The following is a 22,617-nucleotide window of genomic DNA, read 5'->3' on the forward strand; positions in this document are numbered from 1 at the left end:
TTGTTAAACATGCAGTCTACCAACAGCATACTCAAAGTTTGGAGCTTGCAGACTTACTATGCACAACACAGAAAGAACAGCAGCCAGACCCTGACGAAAAGAGGTTCTTTGCTAGAGGTGGGTTGCAGTGCAGCTTGCAGATGTACAGCTACTACAACAGGCTAAAGTACCTCATACAAGACCTTGAGTTAAATGTGTAGAATGTAGTGATGGGAATTCCAGTTCTTTTTAGAGAACCGGCTCTTTCGGCTTGGCTCACTAAAAACAGCCGGCTCTTTTGGCTTCCAACCGGCTTTTCAGGTTGTGTTGTTACTTTATTATTAACAACAATATAAAATTACGCACAAAAGAAATTACTAATGTAAAAAAAATGTGGTTTTATTTATATATGTTTATATATAAATATATACGGTGGCCCCTAGAGACAAAGCACGTACAAACTCCAAAAAGCACATACAAACTTCAAAAAGCACGTACAAACTTCAAAAAGCACGTACAAATTCCAAAGCACGTACAAACTCCAATGTATGTACAAACTCTTTCTAGTGTTAACTGAACTGAAGCAAAACAGAGCTACCTAGATCACTTAAATTACACAATTGAAAGCTTATGTGTACTGTTTGTGTATTTATACACAAGCACTCATATATATTCAAATAATTAATAAAAAAATTTTCATGTTTCCTGTTAGTACCACACATCAAATCCGGTCGTTGATACTTCCTGGCTTGTGTAGCCACTAGGTAACAAAGCTCAACACTGCCCCTAGCATCCTGGAGCACTTCCGTTGTGTTTTGTACGTGTTATGGAGTTTGTATATGCTATGGAGTTTTTAGTGTGTTTTGGAGTTTGTATGTTTCTTGAGTTTGTACATGCTTCGGAGTTTGTACGTTCTATGGAATTTTTACATGCTTTGTCTCTAGGGGCCACCATAAATATACTAAGAAAACTTAGCAAAGAAGCTCTGCAGAAAGTTGGAATTTGCTGTTCAAATCCAAGCTGATAGGGGGAGCTCTTTATTAAACACTTACTGATGCTACGATGTGCTCCAAGGGTCAATAACAGCATAACGGAACTCACTTATGGTACTGCATTCTTTCTATTAAACAATAACTGTCAGTGACTTTGTACCGTAGTATAAACACAACATTGAAGATAACAGTTAAAAGTAACGTAACCATAAACAATAAAACAAGAACATCTAAACAGCAGCACATGTCCCAAGGCATGATGGGAGAGAACTAGCTGCTCCCCCAACACGCCACAATACTTTTATTTATTCACTCCATATAAAATGTAATAAATAAATGATAAAATACAAAAACCAACTATTTATATTTCAACTTTTAACTATTTACATTTTTAGCTTTTTCCTTTTAAACAAATTTAAAGTGAAACAACACAAAACACTGCAAACCACAACACAATTAAATATAAATTATTATTTATAATAATAATTATAAATTTATTATAATTATTTATAATTATAACCCAGTGGATTGGTGTTTGTGTGTGTGTGTGTGTGTGTGTGTGTGTGTGTGTGTGTGTGTGTGTGTGTGTATGAGCTCATCTTGTGGCAATGTGTCAGTGCCACTGACCCCTGTGTTCCCCATCTGGCTGGTACACACACTCAGCCAGTAGTGACAGCTGTTCAATCAGGGGACCATCATGACAAAAGACTCACAAACATACCCCACTAAAATCACACAAACACAGTAATACACACATTCAGACATTCAAATAGACAAAAGAAAACAAATGCAGATTTGGATTTTAGTCATATTTCAGTATTCCTCACACAACCTTTCAGAATTAAGTGAAAACATATTTCTTATTAATTACAACAATCATTGACCATTGTTAAGTAGTTCAGGCCACCAAAAACTTAGCACTGAAGTTTTTCTTATTTTTATCTGTCTCAGTTTTGGTTAGGGGATGCCAAATATACAGTACTGTGCAAAAGTCTTACACCCCTCATTTCTTTATATTTTTGTACAAATATGGAAAATAGGTGAAGATTCCCTGAGACTTAAGCACGGGCTAGAATACATCTTCTATATCTTAAGGACATCGTTTTTTAGATATGAATATATGAAAGGTACACTGTCTTTACACTGTGTAATGACTTTAGTCACTTTCAAACTATTTTGTTCATGATATTAGAGACAAGTTTGATCTCATGCCAACTATATTGGTTGAACAATACCAGCCCCTTTTATTCCATCTCATTGTACACAGTGATACCTTCATATCTCTTCTTCTTAAGCTGAAGAGACACATATGCCTGTAGACACCTACAGATACCAAGAGAATTTCCAAAGTGATTACTCAATGCCATCTGCCAACGGACAATGTCTGAACTCCTGCCAAATAAAGGTGCCACTTTTCAGCACATGCCAGTGACATGTATCACCACAGTCACATACACAAGTGAGTTGCAAGTCCAGTGCAGACAACAACATTTCTGTGAAGCAGAATAATCACTGGCAGGAATATGTTAGCATGAAACTATAAATTATTTATAATTTCAGAAGCAAACAGGGAATGTGGTGTCATGAAATGTGACATTTGTAAAGATATATATCAACTTGAATTATTATGTGTAAGATATTATTATATCTTACACATTGTGTGAGTAAACATGTCATGTGCAATCATTATTCAGAAAAGTGACAACATCCATGTCGGCAAGTTTTTCATACTGTTCCACACACATGGATGGTTGGGCAGAATCACTTTCATAGTTAGGTATCATGATACCTCCCTATAGTGCAACACACCCAGCTTTCCTATAAGAAGTAGCCTATTTAGATGGTGTATTAGAAACAATATTATGCAATAAGCAAGACAAAATACTTTTTTTAAAAGTAAAAGTAAATACAAAACAAAACAAAAAGCTGTAGTCTCCTCAATGACAGTTTACATCTTTTTACCTACTGTTGTGGACTTTGTTGCTCTTCTCTGTCTTTGTGGCAAATATTGCTGTAGATGGCTTGCAGTATAATGCCAGCAGCATCCTCCTGGCGTAAGTACAATATTTGCACCAAGGGAATTATATAATTTAGGTCAGATGATATACGTACTTAACTACCAACAGTATTTGGTAACTACCAACTACTTGCGTACTGAGCTAAGAGAACTTTTGGGTATTTTATCTGTTGATGGATTATATGTCTCATTGTAATTTAATATATCACTGTCAATGCTGCAGACAGGTTTATTGAAGCGGATGGGATATGGCTATGGTTTGAAACACATTCACTTTTGGTTTCTCATATTAATAATGGGAGCTGCATCCAACAAACCTAGCTAAAAGTCACAAATATATCATCTGAATTCAAAGAGTGATCTTATAGATGACCTGATAAGATGGCTTTGTGGTATTTATGCAGTTACGTGCATGTTGGCACTGGCAAAGCTCGCCAAGGAGGGGTTAAATTCTGGTTTGATCTATATCAACAAATTGTTCAATATTTGCTTTTAGAGGGTTATTTATAAGCCTCTAACAGCAACTAAATCCTGCATTCTCATCCAACATGTTCTCTCTGCTCTGTATATGCCTCTCACTCTACTACTCACTTCCACAGGAGACCTTACTGGAAGCACTGAGGAATAAAAGACTTTCCGTAAAATATGAATTAATACCTTCTCCTCGGTTAATATTTAACACCACTTAAATTTACAGCTTCCCACTGGACCTCGGTACAGAACTGTCTAGAGACTGTGGGACTGGGGGAAACAGAACAAGGGAAAGGCATGGATTAAGCCCAGGTTCAATTAACTTAGCATGGTCCCTCAGCGGTGTCCAGGGAAATCATTTTGAGTGAATAAACACATCATGCTGCATGTCTCAATGCGGTGTTTGGTAAATAATTTGCAATATATATAAAGAGGGAATGGGAGGGTGCTAGGACAAGAAGAACATGCAAATGAAAAAGCACTCTGGAAATGTTCCCAGATGAGCGCCCCGGAAAAAACTGGGCCATGATGTGTGACATGTGCATGCATGAAGGTCAGAGACTCCATCTTTACTTCTTATGCTTGACAGTGCTAATTGGAGAATAGATTTAAGACTAGATTATTTTGATATCTTATGAGCATACAACATTGTATGAAAAAAAAAATAATTTAATTTTCAAATCTGTAATGATGTGCAACATCTCATATATCTCACAGAGGAATGCATTTCAATAACAACAACAACAACAACAATCTTTATTTATAGAGCACATTTAAAAACCAGCGGTATACCAAGGTGCTTAACATCAGAGACAGAGAAGTAACATGAATATTATAATGCCTTAGCAAAGTATCAAATATCCTCACAGGTCAATGCCACTAATACACAGGGGTAATATAAAATGCATATCAAAATAAAAACATAATAAAAGCACAAGCCATAATAATAATAATAATGATCAATAATGATCAGTTCAGTTAAAGAGCACTCAAATGCAGAATATGAGGCAGGTTTAAGGAAACCAGAACGGCTCTAAAGTCAATGCAAGAAAAATCGATTGTACTGAGTTACTTAATTTTCGCAGCTAGCGAATACTTGAAACAAAGATCACGTAAGGTTATAAATAAAGAGATAGGTACAGGTACAAGACATTCTTTTCTGAAGTTTCATACCTTGTATTAAAGTTAAGCAATGGACATAAAGTCGTTTTAAAAAGTGACAGATTAAATGTACTTGGAGGTTCAACAACACAATGATACCTTTTTAAAATGAAATACTATATGTTGCATATATCTCAATTTGGGGAAATTCTTTTATTAAAGCAGTTGAAACCTTGCTTTTTTGCTTTATTTATACAGCCCATGTATTGGTCTTTTACTTCAGCCTATTGTCTATATAGATGCTATATACATAACGTCATAGATATAAAATATGTCTATGATGGTTTATATAAAGCATTTCACAGAAAAAGCAGTCCATGTATGACAATTTATGTAATTAATGAATGGTAACAAAAATAAATGTTTATTATCACTACACATTGCTATATTTTATTGTATACTTAAATTATCAGAAAAATTATGCCAATTCAGAAGTGCAAGTGTTAAAGTACAAATACGTTGTTACTCTACTTAAGTAATCAGTCAATCAGTAGACTATCTAAACGTTCTACAACACACATACATCTACTTTTTTCTCCTTACGTTTTTAAAACAGGCCCATTCCTTTAGGTTTAACATACTTGAGGGGAGTTATTGATTATTTTGTGTAACTTTATAGCCAGTGGACATCAAACCAATTCAGCAATGCTTATCGCACACAAAGAAATGAAGAGACAAAAAACTTATAATTCCTGGATCCTTTATGACACTATGCTCAAGAGTTAAAGTGGGCTGGATGAATCCAGAATTGTATTTTTGGTGCAAGTGTTCATTAATTGCACTCCTGTGCTTTACGTTAAGCTAGTGCTACAGAAAAGGAGAGAGCAATAAGGAAGTAATGTCTTTAAGTGGCAGGTAATACCACTTGCAACTTTTCTAACAGCTCGACAAATATCAGCCTGCGCGGTCTCTCAAGGAGAGACGAGAATGTGAGCTAGCTTCACTCAGAGACGGAGAAAGATGTGAGGAAGACAGGACAGGAGAGGAAGAAGAGAGATTATTGTTAAAAGTAAGGACTCTTCAGTGATATTAGACAAATAGAAAATACAATACAATATATTTTTCTTGGATCTGTATTTCTGAAGTTTTTTGTTTTTCTCATTGTGAAAGATGGTGCAAAACTATAGTAGCATACTAACATTGTGTTTCTCAAAGGTTGCATCTAGTGCAGGCTACATTGGTTAGTTTGCAGTATTGTGATGAAGGTAACAGAAATGCAATATGTTCCACTGGTGTAGAACAGCTGTGGTGTTCATTATCAGAGTTAGTTTACATAACAGACATCAAATTAAATTTAAGCTGATGATGCTGATTAGATTCCCTCACTGTGTTCCACCTTTTATACTAGCTTTATACTGTCTAGGGGTGGGAGATCAGACGTGATAGCTCATGTAACATCTGCTTTTATCTTGTTAAATTCATATGGCTAAATCCACAAACACCAGCAGCACAGTCAGTTGATCACAGCCTGTAGACAAAATCTATTGGAACTCACAATACAGTTATTGTGACTTACAGTGGGGCAAAAAAGTATTTAGTCAGCCACCGATTGTGCAAGTTCCCCCACTTAAAATGATGACAGAGGTCAGTAATTTGCACCAGAGGTACACTTCAACTGTGAGAGACAGAATGTGAAAAAAAAATCCATGAATTCACATGGTAGGATTTGTAAAGAATTTATTCGTAAATCAGGGTGGAAAATAAGTATTTGGTCAATAACAAAAATACAACTCAATACTTTGTAACATAACCTTTGTTGGCAATAACAGAGGTCAAACGTTTACTATAGGTCTTTACCAGGTTTGCACACACAGTAGCTGGTATTTTGGCCCATTCCTCCATGCAGATCTTCTCAAGAGCAGTGATGTTTTGGGGCTGTCGCCGAGCAACACGGACTTTCAACTCCCGCCACAGATTTTCTATGGGGTTGAGGTCTGGAGACTGGCTAGGCCACTCCAGGACTTTCAAATGCTTCTTACGGAGCCACTCCTTTGTTGCCCAGGCGGTGTGTTTTGGATCATTGTCATGTTGGAAGACCCAGCCTCGTTTCATCTTCAAAGTTCTCACTGATGGAAGGAGGTTTTGGCTCAAAATCTCACGATACTTGGCCCCATTCATTCTGTCCTTAACACGGATCAGTCGTCCTGTCCCCTTGGCAGAAAAACAGCCCCATAGCATGATGTTTCCACCCCCATGCTTCACAGTAGGTATGGTGTTCTTGGGATGCAACTCAGTATTCTTCTTCCTCCAAACACGACGAGTTGAGTTTATACCAAAAAGTTCTACTTTGGTTTCATCTGACCACATGACATTCTCCCAATCCTCTGCTGTATCATCCATGTGCTCTCTGGCAAACTTCAGACGGGCCTGGACATGCACTGGCTTCAGCAGCGGAACACGTCTGGCACTGCGGGATTTGATTCCCTGCCGTTGTAGTGTGTTACTGATGGTGACCTTTGTTACTTTGGTCCCAGCTCTCTGCAGGTCATTCACCAGGTCCCCCCGTGTGGTTCTGGGATCTTTGCTCACCGTTCTCATGATCATTTTGACCCCACGGGATGAGATCTTGCGTGGAGCCCCAGATCGAGGGAGATTATCAGTGGTCTTGTATGTCTTCCATTTTCTGATGATTGCTCCCACAGTTGATTTTTTCACACCAAGCTGCTTGCCTATTGTAGATTCACTCTTCCCAGTCTGGTGCAGGTCTACAATTCTTTTCCTGGTGTCCTTCGAAAGCTCTTTGGTCTTGGCCATGGCGGAGTTTGGAGTCTGACTGGTTGAGGCTGTGGACAGGTGTCTTTTATACAGATGATGAGGTCAAACAGGTGCCATTCATACAGGTAACGAGTGGGGGACAGAAAAGCTTCTTACAGAAGACGTTACAGGTCTGTGAGAGCCAGGGATTTTCCTTGTTTGAGGTGACCAAATACTTATTTTCCACCCTGATTTACGAATAAATTCTTTACAAATCCTACCATGTGAATTCATGGATTTTTTTTTCACATTCTGTCTCTCACAGTTGAAGTGTACCTCTGGTGCAAATTACTGACCTCTGTCATCATTTTAAGTGGGGGAACTTGCACAATCGGTGGCTGACTAAATACTTTTTTGCCCCACTGTATAATGTCCTCGTAAGTGGATATCAGGCCATTGTTGAGCAAAATTTAGTATTTTGGTCTAAATAACCCAAAATGTGATGTCCACATATGTGGACGGCAGGTCCTAGGAGGTTAAGAGACTTAAGACTTAAGCACCAAACTTGAAATATTAATGTGATAGTCAACTTAATAGGTTAAGGATTTTTTTTCCAAACTTTTTTTTCAGCATAGTCATGGAGGTCAGCCAGTAATGCTGCAGATGGTGTGTTAAGGCACTGAAGCCAAGGTACTTATTGTGTATAACAGGGAGACATGGGTGGCATCATGACATCATACTATGCCCCAGGATGTGAACATGCTGCTTTTAACCCAATCCCAGATAATTCTGATGACATACTGTAGTGTAAAGAAAGTCATTATTGTCTCATCATGATCCAAGTCTACAGCAGCACAGTGGGGCTCGCTCAGTTTTCCCCAAGGCCTAGCAGATCATTTGGAGAGACAAAAGTAGCATAAAGTGTAAAGGAGCCATGCAGAAAGCTGCTGGAAGCCATTCTATTGGAGTGGAACTTGAAGAGATCCTATTATCAGAGACACAATTCAGCTACGTTTCAAAGGTCTCTGCAACCCGCTCAATCAATACTTTGTTTCTACGGAAATCCTGCGGTCAAAAGAGCTGAGAAGTTTGGCGTGTGTGTCTTTGTGTGCATGCATAGATGTAAACGTGTGTTCATGCGCCTGCCTGTCCCTTGATGTGTGAGTATTTTGTTGTACTTTTGAGTGCATGACCTTATCTTTAATGTATGGTCAGTAGTAAGCTTGTAAAATAATGTAAGATTTCAAGGATTGCTGCAGAAAACGGTGCTCGAGCCTGAGGTCTTCAAAGAGAACAGAATATTGTAGGGATGTTTTTGGCTCAAGCCAACTTTGGTATAAACAGACGGTGTAAAGATTAAAGTCAGTCCCTGGGAGATCAGGCAGGCCTCCAACTGTAGCTTCGAGATTCACTTTTTGATGTTTTGATGTTTCAAAAATCGCAGATCTCAAAAGGTATTTGCAGTGATGCTGACATTAAATGCATGAGGCATCCGTATTGAATTTGCGCTCAGTATCTGCGAGGCAACAAGCCTTTGCTTTTTATTCTTCTTTTTTCCTTTTGCTAACAATTTTTCGTCAAGGCAGCGTTCAAAGCTGCACTGTGTTCCTAAATTGTCCTTACTAATGGAAAAAATCTCAGGATTACTCTCATTTATAAAGAAATCACCCTTAGAAGATTACAGATCATTAATAAGGCTTTCTTTCAATTCCATTTCATTAACAACACACTCACCGGGAGCCCCCTGCTGCCGGGCCACTCTGAATTAACATAAACATCCTTGGACAGATGCCAGACAATTTATCCCATGCCCCGTCTTCTTGTCTTCCTCTGGCTCTTTTGTAAATGAGCCTGTGATATTCCGAGAGGAGCTCAGCCCTCTTCCATCATCGACTGGATGGGCAGATTAATATCAGTTGTTACTTTTTGCCTTTACAGTAGTTGAAGGGAGTCAAAGGAAGTTCAGACTGTTCAGTATGCCTCTCGAGCTCCCTTTGACTTATTTGATAAATTTGACTGTAACAACTACAGCTTAGAATACCAAGTTTAAACAAAAGAAAAACACACACATACACACATGCGTTGTGAAGAAGCTCTACGTTTTGAGGTCATGGACCAAGAGGACATACTGTCACAAGTTTGAATGGATCAAAAAACTGTGGTCACATTTTCTTTTTATCTCCGTGTATATTTCATATATTCAGTGTAAATTCATGGGTAGGTGTTGCGTGGCTATAGTATTTTACTCATAACCAAAGAATAAGAAATTGATTTAGAAAAGGGGAGCTGTGAATGATGGTACAAGTACTGCACAGAGCTGATTTAAGCACTCTTTCCTCCTCTATAGCTTCTAGTATTTTTCTGCCTCTCTTGCCAGCAGAAGCTGAGCCAAACTCCTATTGCAAACTGGCAAAATCTTTGAAAGTCATCCAAAAGAGAAAGGTGAGCATGCATCCCACATATTGTACAGTCACTCAATATACTGCGCACACACTGGGTTTCCCCTTGTTTTTTGCAAACTTGCAAGACTTAAAATTCAAAACTGTGCCTTTGAAGCATTTAAGTTTCAGTTGATTTCTAAGTTTGTGGAACTAGGCTAGATCTAGCTATGGATACAAGATATTTCTTTTGTCTTATTTCTTTTAGCCTATGAAAAAGGCAGCGCAGAATATGCAAGTACCATTTCTAATGTGGACTCATAGAAAGTATAAAAGATGGATGTAGCTACCATGACATTACCTGTTTGTTTATGAAGTCTTGATTTAAAGCCTCAAAATGAAGGTTTCTGTTGATGCCATCTTGGTAGCAAGAAACAGGCTCTGGTGAGAAGGGGTGAATCTAACTATAAAACCACTAGCTCATTGGCTAATGACTTGTAACTGACAAGATTTGCAAAATACATTTAAGAAGTGTTTATAGTAAGCCATTTTCCTTCAGCCGTCAATAACAGTAGTACTTTTGAAACCACAGGTATTGCTGGTTGCCCACAGATAGACTGGAGGTTTTTAGGGACTTCAGTTTTGTTTTTGTTATTTTGACCAGAAGGCTATGTCCCTCTTTTTATTGTCTGTATCTGAGGCTGAATATGGCCTATGGGCTCCCACAGCACAACCTCTTAACACGATCAGAGGTATAAACACAGAGGTCAGAAGCAACAGACTGCTGTGACTCTAAGATCATGCACAGAACTCAAAATAAGCCAGTATGCAGTGCACATGGTCCTACTGTTTGTAAAAGAAAAAAAAATTATACTCATGCATCACTTTTAAATTAGGTTCATTATGATTGCTTTTTGTCACGGATCATCTAAATACAGTCATCGCAGAAATTCTTGCACCTGAACAGGGGCTCAAACCAGCAACCAATGACTTACTAGTCAGCTGTTCTAGCGTCTGTTCTTTGTCTTGCTTTTTTTTTTAACAGCTCAGTCAAATCAGCGCAGGCTAGATCCAGCCCCTGTGTGAGAATCTTATTTTATTTAATTTTTTGTAGGATTCAATCTTTAACCTTGATCCATGACTCTGACAGTGAAGTCGAAAAATAACAAATAAATGCTTTGGTTAAAAGAGTAAAAGTTCATTGAGAATTATGAGATAGGAGCTATTAGTACAAATATGCCTTTTAAATAAAATGTGTGAAGTCATTGTCCGGCTTGTTACAGAGGTAATTATCTCGCTAAGTGACAATTAGCGAATGTTTGTGAACTTTAGCATTTGGGAAGCTTGTTCTTTCAGACAGCATTTTCGGTACTCTTTAATAAAACCATTTATTAAATGGAACTGTCTGTTCTGATAAACTGCCCTGTGCAGAGAATAAGCATGAGCCTCACTATCACTGGCATATCCAGGCTGGTACTGGTTAGTCACTGTGCCACCAACCTTCTACAATCACACATTTTTCCTTAGCAGAAGCTCGGACCACATACACTAACATCACATGTTTGCATTTAGTGAGACATATAAATCTGGCATACACCTACACATATGTCAATGAGAATGAGGTGGTTTATATGTGTGTATATGTGTTCACATTGCCAATGAATGATGTGAGTTGTGTGTTATTAGGTTTACAGCCAGTGTGACCCTGGCCTGTCTGCACCAGAATCACCTGACATGAGTGGAAATATGAGCTGCCTTCTTGACCAAACACGTACACACACACACACACACACACACACAAACAATCAGCTAAGCTTGCCAAAAAAAAAAGTTTTCGATAATATTAATAGCTTAGAAAATGAGCAGTGGATTTAGGAGGAGTACAAAAGGGTGTGAAGGTCTGTAATGATGCAGAGGCGTGAGGGAGAAGAGGAAAGAAGAATTGATATGGCAGGAAACAGAGATCTGACGCACAGAAAAGTAACCGCGACGGGAACGAGCTAGAGTAGAAGTGAAAGGCTAATTGAGGAAATTGAAGTTCGAGTAAGGGAAATGGGGAAAGAAAATAATGAAAAAGGAAGTACAGCACAGATGAAAATTAAGATCAAGATTACTTTGTTAACCAATTTGCAGGCAGCAGATGAAAATTGGCTTTTCGCATATCTTTCCTGACCCAACATTATACATGTAATTTAAGAGTTTCAGTTCAGTGCCTCCGTAAAAGGGTACACTGCCTTGATCTGGGTCCCTTTGGCAGAGTTGGTAGATAGGGTAATCTTTATTATTGCTGTGAATTCAAACTGTAAATTATTGTTTAACAGATTCTCTTCCTCAAGGCAAATCCAAAGATTTATTTATTTATTTTTTTGTCATGGTGTGAGAAGGAAAAACCCATAGTTAAAAGTCTGGATGTAAGATTGAGGGATATTACAGCTGAATTTAATAGCAAGGCAGAGACGACGAGCACAGATGGAGCACAGGCCACAGTAGCCGTTGTGGTTTTGCAAGTAGTGCTGTTTCAACGGCAATTGATTACCTCCAAAATCCTGGCAATGAAATGTTGTCTGTGATGTGCACAGGGCCACTGGCCTGCAGCCACTGTACTATATGACACAAAAACATGTAGGCTCACAGATGCATACACAGTCAGTTCACACACACAGACACGCACACGCACACTCACACACACACACAGGGTTGCCAAGGTCCTGCTGGGCAGCTGAAGTTAACGCTGCAGAGTCACATGTGAGAGAGCTCACCTGGCATTCAGCCCAGATCCAACATACTGCAGTGAGGCTATCACCATCTCTCTCTTTCGTTCTCTCTGTTTAGAGATGTGCCAAGTTAGACAGTTAGCCTACACTGTTCCCCTTTGTGTCTCCGACCTCATCAGTTCACTGGAAGACCATCTCAGGTGTGGAACAATCTTAGTGTGTGCATGAGCTGCTGAACTGCACATGGCAAATTGTTCATGCTAATTAGATGAGAAAACTGATACCACTCTCATGCCTGTAGCTACAGTAGAAATGTCACAGTTATATCTCATTTAATTAATCCATGCAAAACTGGCTTAAAAAACATCAAAAACACTTCTAGCGGTACTTTCATATTAACCATACAGACATGAGACTGGCATCTGTGTTCTCATCTAGGTCTTGGCAAAAGAAGAAAATGAAAGAATTTACTAAGAGCCCAAACTGTTCTTTCAATGACTTGTGCAACTGTTGTGTTTGAGGCCTTATTAAGTAGCAAGACTAAGATCAGTTGAAATATAAATTTCAAACTTGAAACTCCTCAGGAAAAAAAGAGCCATTGTTACATTTGATGCACGATAGTCCAGACTGATGAACTGATGGCGCTGTTCTTTTGAGAGCAAAAAGTACAAGACCTGTCTGCCATTCCTGAATCTGTGGCATTTACAGTTTTCTCAACCTTGAAGTGTCTCAAATCTCCGACAGCATGCCACTTTGTCTGTAAGACTTCTGTTTACCGTTACCCAGCATCACTCGTATCAAATGAAATGCAAAAATGCTTCGCCCACAATGCTTAAGACAAAAGAAACTCCCTTTGCGACTGTGTTTGTGAATATGTTTTTAAAAAAGTGAACGTGCAATTTATTACTCAATACATCACGAAGATCAGCTTGGATTGAGCAATTTCTATTTGCTCCCTCACATTCGGCTATTACGCGGCAGTCTCTGAGGGTGTGTGCATTCCTCCATCGATCGTATAATTCATGCTCACCTGTCACATAGTTGCATACATTTCTGCTGCAGAATGGCTTAGTATATGCCCATTTGTAACATAATGACAGAGGGATTGTAAATATCGCAGTGCAGCAAGAAAAAAGTTACACAATGCAAGTGGTAAAATAGCAGTCCTTTGGGGGAGGGGCAAGGGTATAAAACTGGAAAAAAATGAACCCACCTCTTCACTGGCTGGAAAACAAAAATCCTGCTCCAGCACAATTGGCAAGATAATGTGCCAGGTTCCGTATATGTACAAAGATATTTTTTGTACTGGAAAAAAAAATCAAAATCCAAAGCATTTAGTGTATCCTGTTTTTGAATGCCTGTGCTGTGCAATTGCAAGAGACAGAGGACAAAGGTACCTTGTAGCAATGAGCTGTTTGTGTATGTGTGTGTGCGCCTACGTGCAAGCACATTCGTGCGTGTTACTATAATTAATCACAATTATCGGGTTGACTAATGCAGGTGCAGTCTCACTGGGAGAGGCCATTTACAAGCTCAGCAGCACAAAATACAAACTGGAAACAAAATGGTGGAAAACAGAGCACGAATACTTTCAAAAGAGTGCAAAGAGGTAAAATTTAGTGACAGGTTACCTGCTGCTTTGGAACGACAGATTTTAACTTGTGCAAATGCTAACAGATTTTCAAAGTGAAACTTTGCAGTAAAAGCAAGTTTATGCAACAAGAACGCCCAACAAGGACAATTTATTTATGACGCCACATGTTATTGCAATATATAAAGCCTCCGAAAATGACAATGTAGGTCCCACTTCAAAGTGACACTTTCCATTTCTCTTTTTTTCCTCCTTATTTTTGGCAGTTTATCAAGCACAAGCACAAACTGGCACATGTCCCTTCTTCCTTGGTAGGGAAAAAAAAGCCCAACTTTTCATCAAAGCAAAAAGGGAACAAGTTAAAGTTCAGGACAACCAATTCAGGGCCAGCTTATCCTGTCTTCAGAGAGGCAGGAGAAAAAAGGGAAGGAGAGAGGAAGACGATGGTGAAAGAGAAGCAGAAGGAAAAGCGGAGGTAGAGGGGTGGGGTGGGGCTGGGGGCGTACACTGGCAGAATAAGAACGAAGGCATTCCTCGCTCCTGTTGAAACGCTAATGAGAGTCCAAATCCACTACTGCCTAATTAACCATGATACCCTGTGACATGGAGGTTGGGAGGAGGGAAGGGAATACTGCGGGAGGGTGGCAGAAGTAATGAAGAGAAGAGGAGAGGAAGGGAAGTGGGGAAAAGGATGAGATATGAAAAGAGGGGACAATAAAACTGGCAAAAGAAAAAGATATATGAAACAATGAGAATACGATTGGAGGGCAGGAAGAGAGAATTTAGGCTGTGTGAAGAAGATTGGGATAAGCCACAGAAGAAACAAAGGAGGAGGGAAATAAAAGCAGGGTGGAAAGGAGGTGGACTGAAACTTTTATCAGGTCAGGGAGACAGTGAGGGCAGAGAAAAAGAACGAAGCGGATGGGAGGCGATGAAGAGAATCATCCTTTTTCATTAAGGGAATAATAAGGGGTCTATGCATTTATCAGGAGTTGCTGTGTTAACTAATCCTCTCTGCTTTCATCTCCTCTCTCCCTCACTATCCATCCGTTTACATGTGGAGCATGTTAATCGATTTGCTCACAGTTAGAGTAAACACACACAGCAAAAGGAATGGATGGTAAAAGAATCATGCAGCGATGCAATGAGTGTGTGTGTAATTTGTACGTGTGAGTGTGAAGGAAAAAAGAAAAATGCATGCCATCTTTCTTTGCCTTGCACACACATTAGAGCACATCCAGTATAGTAAACCAGTATTAAAACCTGTAGGTGTCCATACACACATGCAGAGAATCTGTGATGGCAGTGCAGGATCTTTGGTATTCCGCAGTGCTGTGGGCTCTGTGAGCTTGGCTGTTTTTCTGACAGCTTGACCTTTTGTTATATATTCCTCCAATCACACAGTCCTAAATACTGGATTCATCACACACATACTGTACTCAGACACTTGAAACGAGCACACACACAACACACACACACTGAAGTGCGTACAAACAATATGAAGTTTGGTCTGTGCAGAAGGAGCTTGGAAGACAATGTGTGATGGGTTATAGTTTAACTTGACAAAACAGAAGCTGTGTCTGTGTGTGTGTAATTGTGCATGTGTGTGTCTTCTCCTGATAACCAGTACACAGTTAAATCCAACCAGGTGGCCAGTGGATTGCATGTATGTTTACCATGGAAAAATACTTTATGGGTTATGGAGTCATTTTGTCCTCTTAGATCTCCTGTTTGTCAGCTTGCCTGTCCATCTATGTGTTTGTTGGCCTGTCTGTTCATCTGCCTGTCTATCGCTGTTTGTTTGTCTGTCTGTTGGACTGTCTATCTTCCATCTGGTTGTTTGATTTTTTTTTTTTTTTTTTTTTTGCCATTTCTGTCTTATTTTCATCTTCCATCTTAATATCTGTCTAATGCTCCATCCAACTGTCTTTCCCACAGTCCTTTGTCAGTCTTTATTAACTACTGGTCTTTTCTGTGGGTCTTCTTCTCTCTTCTTTTGTTGTAGTCAGTCATGGACTCTGACATGAACCTCTTCTTGACTCCCTTCCTTTCCTCCCTTTTCCCTTCTCCATAGTCCCAGTAAAAAACCTGCTGTAGTGTCTGTGAACTGCCTTAGGGGTTCTGGTTGTTGGATTGATAATGTGTGTAATAATGCCTTTGCGTTTCCTTAGCAACACCATGGAGACGCCTCACTACATTCGCGGTTTGATTCGTTGTAGAAAAAATGAACCGCTGTCAGTGGGGAGGCTCTAAATTCTGCTGTTTCATCCCCGCAGTTTGGAAAATGGTCAGTGGAGGGCGCTACAATGCAAGGGAAACGAAGAGGGCGAGGGCTGGTAGTGGAAGCAAAACAAGCCATGGGTCTCTCGCAGTGATGGAGCAATGTTTCAGTTTATACTGGGTTACTGGTGGAATCTGCTGGAGATTGAAATTAACTTCTATTGAATGGATTTCCTGCTTTCCTTCACTCCTCTTTCTGAGTCCTTCCCGATATCCATCTATCAGCTCCCTCTGTTCTGTTATTCAGTGCATGTTGGTGCTGACAGAAGTTTGCAACCCATAAGTCAATGCAGACTCCAGTGAATTGTTGTGATGGAGAGTCCTGGACTGCACCTAGAGAATTATGATCAACAATCAATAGCCATTGAAACACACACACACACACACACACACACACACACACACACACACACACACACACACTCTCTCATAAGGCTTCCATCACTTTGATGTGATTGTCACAGCACCTGTTTTTAATCAACTTCCAAGGCCACACAAACACTTTCTTAATCCTGTCTTCTGTCCACCTCTGCAGACTGAAAAGCGCAGAATAAAAAAAAAATAAAAGCAAGAAAGTAACCAATAAATTATTATTGATCTCCAGTGCTGGCTGCTGGACTCAGGATTGATCTCACCAGTAATTTTCATAGTCTCACCGTTTATCACCAAAACAGTTTGTATTTTTCTCCATACAGTACACGAGTTCTACGTATCAGTGCCAATCACTTATTCTATTTGTCAGAAGTACATATGTGTGGTTCTCAGCAGGTGCTTGTCTGTGTGTCATTTATATGTGTGTTAGGTATTCAGATAACCTGATTAGAATGGATGCCAGGAACTAGCAGAAGGTTGAATTAGAATCCTTTGCCTTAATTAAGTAGTAAATTTAGATTAATTCTCTGATGTTAGTCTTAAACCATGGCACTGAATTCTAAGGGCACTGCTCTCACTCAGTTTAATGTCTACATAATTCAAATACAGATGGTCCGATAACACCTGTACAAAGAAACAATACAGTTTAATTTTCAACAGTTCATCTTTTGACCTGATTCCCTCTCCTCACCCCTTATAGGTTGTGACAAAGACCTCCCCCTCCCTGAGCCTGGTCCTCTAGTTTCTTCCTGTTAAGGTAGGTAGTTTTTCCTTCCCCTGTTGCCAAATATTTGCTCATGGGAGGCCACTTGATTGTTGCGGTTTTCTCTATATTATTCTAGACTCTTTACCTTCCAGTATAAAGCACTGTATGATATTGATGTGATTTGGTGATTTATCTATCTCTCTCGCAATAGATAGATAGATAGATAGATTTATTAACTAACACCAAAATGACGTTCACGTTAGTACTTCATTTAAGGCTTGATATGTGGGGCGTGAGGGTCTTGGCCAGGGGAGAGGGACAAGCAAGGGGACAGGTCCAAGAAAGCAACGGCAGCTGCTGGTGATTAGGTAAGTATGTGCAGGTGGGAGATGGAAGTGTTGAGGGAGAGGTGGTGCGGTCCAGGTGGGTTAGGTGGTGTGTGGCAGCTGTCCTGAGTGGTGAAGGTCCCGAGGTGGTGTAAGGGCAGGAGGGCAGGCAGGTGAGGCAAGGAGATGATTCCGAGAGCTGGCGGGTTAACCAGATTTCCAAGATGAGTGGTTCAGTATGATGGAGTTTTCCTGGAGTAAATAGGGTAGTTGACGAACTGGCGAGGAGGCAGTGTCAGCAAGCAGCTTAAATCTCCAACCTGATTGCCTCAATCAGCTTCAGGTGAGGGGGGCTGTAGGCCCTGCCCATGGGTGGATACCAGGGAGGTCCAGACCTTCAATGGAATTTTACAGCCACACACCCAGACCATGACAGTAGGTCATTTTTGTCATAAACACTTAACTGAAACAAACATGGAACATTGACCTAGGTGGCCAGCTGCTATTTTCATGACTACAATGGAAGCAGCATATGCATAATTTTTGTTGTAGTTCCAGAGAAGAATGTTTTAGAAAAGGTTCAGTAACACCAGTGTCACCGACTCACTGTTTTATTCCTGAAATTTGTTTTTTTATTCACAATTGCAGCAAATAATATTATAATTATGTTACTGAAGTTTTAAAATCCCACACTGGACTAATAATAACGACAAGTGGACTTCTTTCATCCATGAAGCCAAGGGGTTCATTTTGACCTTATATTTTTCTTTCTTTTCAAAGAAACTAAATCAAACTTAATTTATTAAAAAAAAATTCTCACTATAAAGTTTAAATTCCTCTTTTGTGAAAGGCAAGGGTATTATTTTAACAGCTTTGTTTTGTGTTTCATTTTGACAAAGCTATTGTTTGGATGCATTTAAAAAAAGGGAAATCTGTCCGAACAAATAGATAAAAGCCTCAAGCCACAAATTTTACTCGAGGAGGTCCATATACTACTGTCCTAGTATATTTTGGTATTTTAAAATGTGACACACAACCTCCTGTCCCTAGTTGCATTTAGTTGTGTTCCAGGCAGCTTCGTCATTATCCTTTACCACAGGTTGTTCTCATTCTGCTGGAGTTATTGGAGTATGATGTCTAATCTTGACTTGATACATATATGTAGTACTGTGCAAAAGTCTTGGGTCACTTTCTGCTATGTATTTTGAAAGTGGTCTTGACCAAAAGTTCTCAAAGATCTCATGGGTGTTCTTAAAAAAAATCAAGAAAATGGGCAAGTGCAGGACAAAAAGAAGTCACAGGCCCAAAAACAATCTACAGGAGATGAACAGTATCTAAATGTCATTTCCATAAGAAATAGAAAAACTTCAGCAAAGGCCTGACAAAAGACCTGAGAAATGCATCTGGCCGTTGAATCGATCCATTTACAGTTTGCTGAAGCCTTATCAGAAATGGTCTCAGTGGAAGGGTGGCTGTCACAAAGCCCTTCTTAAGGAAAATAAATTCGAGAAAGGGCTAAGGTATACCAAATTACACAAGAATTGGACTCAAAATCAATGGCAACAGCTCTTATGGAGTCATAAATCTAAATTAGAATTTTTTGACTCAAATCATTATCAGGAGGTCACGAGACACATACAACAGTGAGTGTTGTGAGTCTACAGCTACCTGTAAAACATGGCAGTGCCTCTGTCGTATTTTAGCGCTGCATTTCAGCCAATGGTATTGAGGAATTTGTCAAAACTGATGGAATTAACACTACGTATTTCTCCAGCATAACTCCTCAGAGCCTGAACCTCAACATTAATTAAGCAATTTTGGATCATCTTGACAGAGAATGGAAGAAAAGGCAGCCAACATCAGAAGAAGAGGGTTGAATGTCCTTCAAGAAGCTTTGAGCACTATTACTGAAAACTACTTAGAAAAATTAAAATAAAGCTTACCTAAAAAGTTCAGGCTATGCTGAAGAATAAAGATTGTCAAATCAAATGCAGACTTTTTGCCTTATATATTGTATTCACATATAGTTGTACCTGTTTCAGTGAATCACTGTATCTATTTCCCATTTGTAAAATATAAAGAAATGAGGGGTAGCTCAAGAATTTTGCACAGTATTATATTCTTCTTTAACTTCAGTAATTGGAAATGAAAACATGGAGTTGTCCAAAGCTGCTGACCACTACTGACACTGTGATGTGGTTACAGCATTCCACTAGAGCAGTGCTCCCCAAACTTTTTCCAGCCACGTACCCCTTGAGACATGTCACCCTCAGCCGCATACCCCCTGATACGAACGACTCTTAATTAGTGTCTATAAATACATTGCAATACCGTACGCATAAAAATAAATACTGCACAGTCGATTATTTCTTACCACCAAATGAATTTATTAATATATTTTAGTAATGACAGAATTTTAATAACGAACTTTACTACTTAATACTAGCAGTGTATCAAAAGATTTATTAGAATTCACCATTTTGTAAAAGAACTTTCATTAAACAGAACTTTATTTAATGTGATGGATGTGCTTGAGCAGATGCACACAGCTCTTCAATGTTTGGCTCAATTTGGGAAAGGCTGAGTCTTAAATTGTTTTCCACACAAAGTCTTGCTCTGTATTTTGTTTTCATGTTTGTTAAAGCAGAAAATCCCCTTTCGCATAAGTATGTGGTGGCAAAAGGCATCAAAGTCTTGACAGCGCGCTTAGCCAACGCGGGCTGTTCAGTGCGTAGTCCTATCCAGAAATCCGCCAGGGTCTTTTGAGCGTGTTCAACTTTTAGAGATCCATCTGTGGCGATCTCAATTAGGCTCTCCTGGTCAGACGGTGATAATGAAGTAGGCACGGCGGTGAACGGGTGACGTATCCAATCATTTGAGCCGTCCGTCTCTGGGAAGTATCGGCGTAACTGCACCGCCAGCTCCTCAAGGTGCACGTTACATTCGCGCTTTAAACTTTTTGATAGTGTGAGATCATTGGAGCACAGAAAATCATGCAGCACGGAAAAGACTTCAGTGTTGTTTGTATCCGTGCAGTTCTTCCAAAGGTTTAACTTCTTTATCATGGCCTCAACTTTATCGTGAACATTGAATATAGTTGCAGAAACGCCTTGTAATCCGAGATTGAGCTCATTCAGACGAGAAAATATACCACACAGATAAGCCAGGCACGTAAGGTACTCTTCATCATGCAAATGTTCAGACAGCTCAAAGGGATGGTTACTGAAGAAAACTTCAAGTTCATCCCTCAGCTCAAAGAAACGTGTCAGCACTTTCCCTCTAGATAGCCAGCGAACCTCTGCATGGAGTAATAATGTCTCATGCTCGCTGCCCATCTCATTGCACAACGCAGCAAATAAGCGGGAGTTCAGCGGCCTGGCTTTCACAAAGTTAACCATTTTTACACTCGTGTCCAAAACATGTTTCAAATGGACAGGTATTCCCTTTGCAGCAAGAGCCTCTCGGTGGATGCTGCAGTGTACCCAGGAGGCATCTGGTGCGACTGCTTGCACACGCGAAACCACACCTCCGTGTCTCCCAGTCATGGCCCGTGCGCCAACACATCTGTCCCACACGAGTCCATGTGTGTTCATGAATGTGTCCAGCTTTTGAAAAATATCTGCGGCAGTTGTCCTTTCTTCCAGTGGTTTGCAGAACAGCATGTCCTCCTTGATGGTTCCTTCATGAATGTAGTGCACATATACGAGGAGATGCGCCAGGCCAGCCACATCCATGGACTCATCTTAGCTGTATTGCATAAAATTCACTGTGGCGTATGCGCAGAAGTAGCTGCTGTAAAACATTTTCTGACATTGCATCGATGCGCCGTGAGACAGTATTGTTTGATGATGGAATGGACTGTATCGTCTTTTTTGCCTTTTGCCCCAACATTGTCCTTACCATATCTAAAGCAGCAGGGAGAATGAGGTCCTCCACAATAGTGTGTGGTTTGTTGTTTTTAGCCACTGTGTAACTGACCATGTAAGATGCTTGTAGTCTGTTTTTATTCATAAGATCTGGCACCTGAATGCAGGTTTTACTTGTTCAAAGTGATTTTATCTGTCGCTCAAAATATTCTCTTGGTTTATTTTTCAAATGGGGATGATTTGTCTCTAAATGTCTGCGCAAAAGTGAAGGTTTCATTGAGTTCTGAGGCAATACTTTTGCACAAATAACACATTGTGGCCGGGAAAATCCACCAATATTTATACACGTGAACCCCAGCGAAATATAATTGTCATCATATTTGCACTCACTTCTTTGATGAGGTTGTGTTACAGTCCGAGCTGTCATGCTTTCTCCCACTTTGACGCTCTGCATCAGACACTTCATCACATTTCCACATGACTGGCTCCAGCCATGCTAGCCACTTGGCTAGTAACCACAGATACATCCGTGCTAGCATCCAAATCTGACGAACACATTGTTGTTGAACAATCACCTGTGCGGTCACTGGAAAATGCATTTTCAGATATGAGCTGATTGGTTGTTGTGGCCGGTGTCTCTGTGGTAGGGCCTTTTTTTCTTGTTAACCACTTGTCCATTTTCGCGCTGAACTGAATGCTTGGAGGCAACTTCAACTGTTAGGTGTCAGTCATTTGGGCAAGTCATGCCCATGTATTTTGTCAGAGCTATCTTTTTGCTGAACACCAGAGGGTGGTATATAGTCATGTATTTGATAGCCACATAAAACTGCATTAGCGAAAATTTTGACTTTTAAAATTTTTGATCCCCACTCCAAGTCCGACCCACGCGTACTCCCTACAGCCAGTTGCGTATCCCTGAGGGTACGCGTACACTAGTTTGGGAACTACTGCACTAGAGAATGAAGAAAAACATAGTTACATTTATATCCTAGGTGGCACGGTGGTTAGCACTGTTGCCGCACAGCAAGAAGGTCCTGAGTTCAATTCCAACATAACAACATCAGGCTGGG

General features: G+C 39.9%; 1 protein-coding gene and 1 long non-coding RNA gene across 2 annotated transcripts in view; both read left to right on the top strand.

Annotated features, from left to right (window-relative positions):
* Positions 1–19,227, top strand: part of LOC146516270 (uncharacterized) — a 92,170-nt gene extending 72,943 nt beyond the window's left edge. Inside the window, exon 4 of the mRNA XM_085163425.1 lies at positions 17,350–19,227. Coding sequence (XP_085019551.1) covers positions 17,350–17,405 — 56 coding nt within the window. The 3' untranslated portion in view covers positions 17,406–19,227. The remainder of the gene's footprint in view (positions 1–17,349) is intronic.
* LOC146516269 (uncharacterized) overlaps positions 1–22,617 on the top strand; it is a 274,115-nt gene that overhangs the window by 242,477 nt on the left and 9,021 nt on the right. The window lies entirely within an intron of this gene.

The sequence above is a fragment of the Neolamprologus multifasciatus genome, chromosome 6, assembly GCF_963576455.1.
Source record: "Neolamprologus multifasciatus chromosome 6, fNeoMul1.2, whole genome shotgun sequence".
Taxonomy (NCBI): Eukaryota; Metazoa; Chordata; class Actinopteri; order Cichliformes; family Cichlidae; genus Neolamprologus; species Neolamprologus multifasciatus.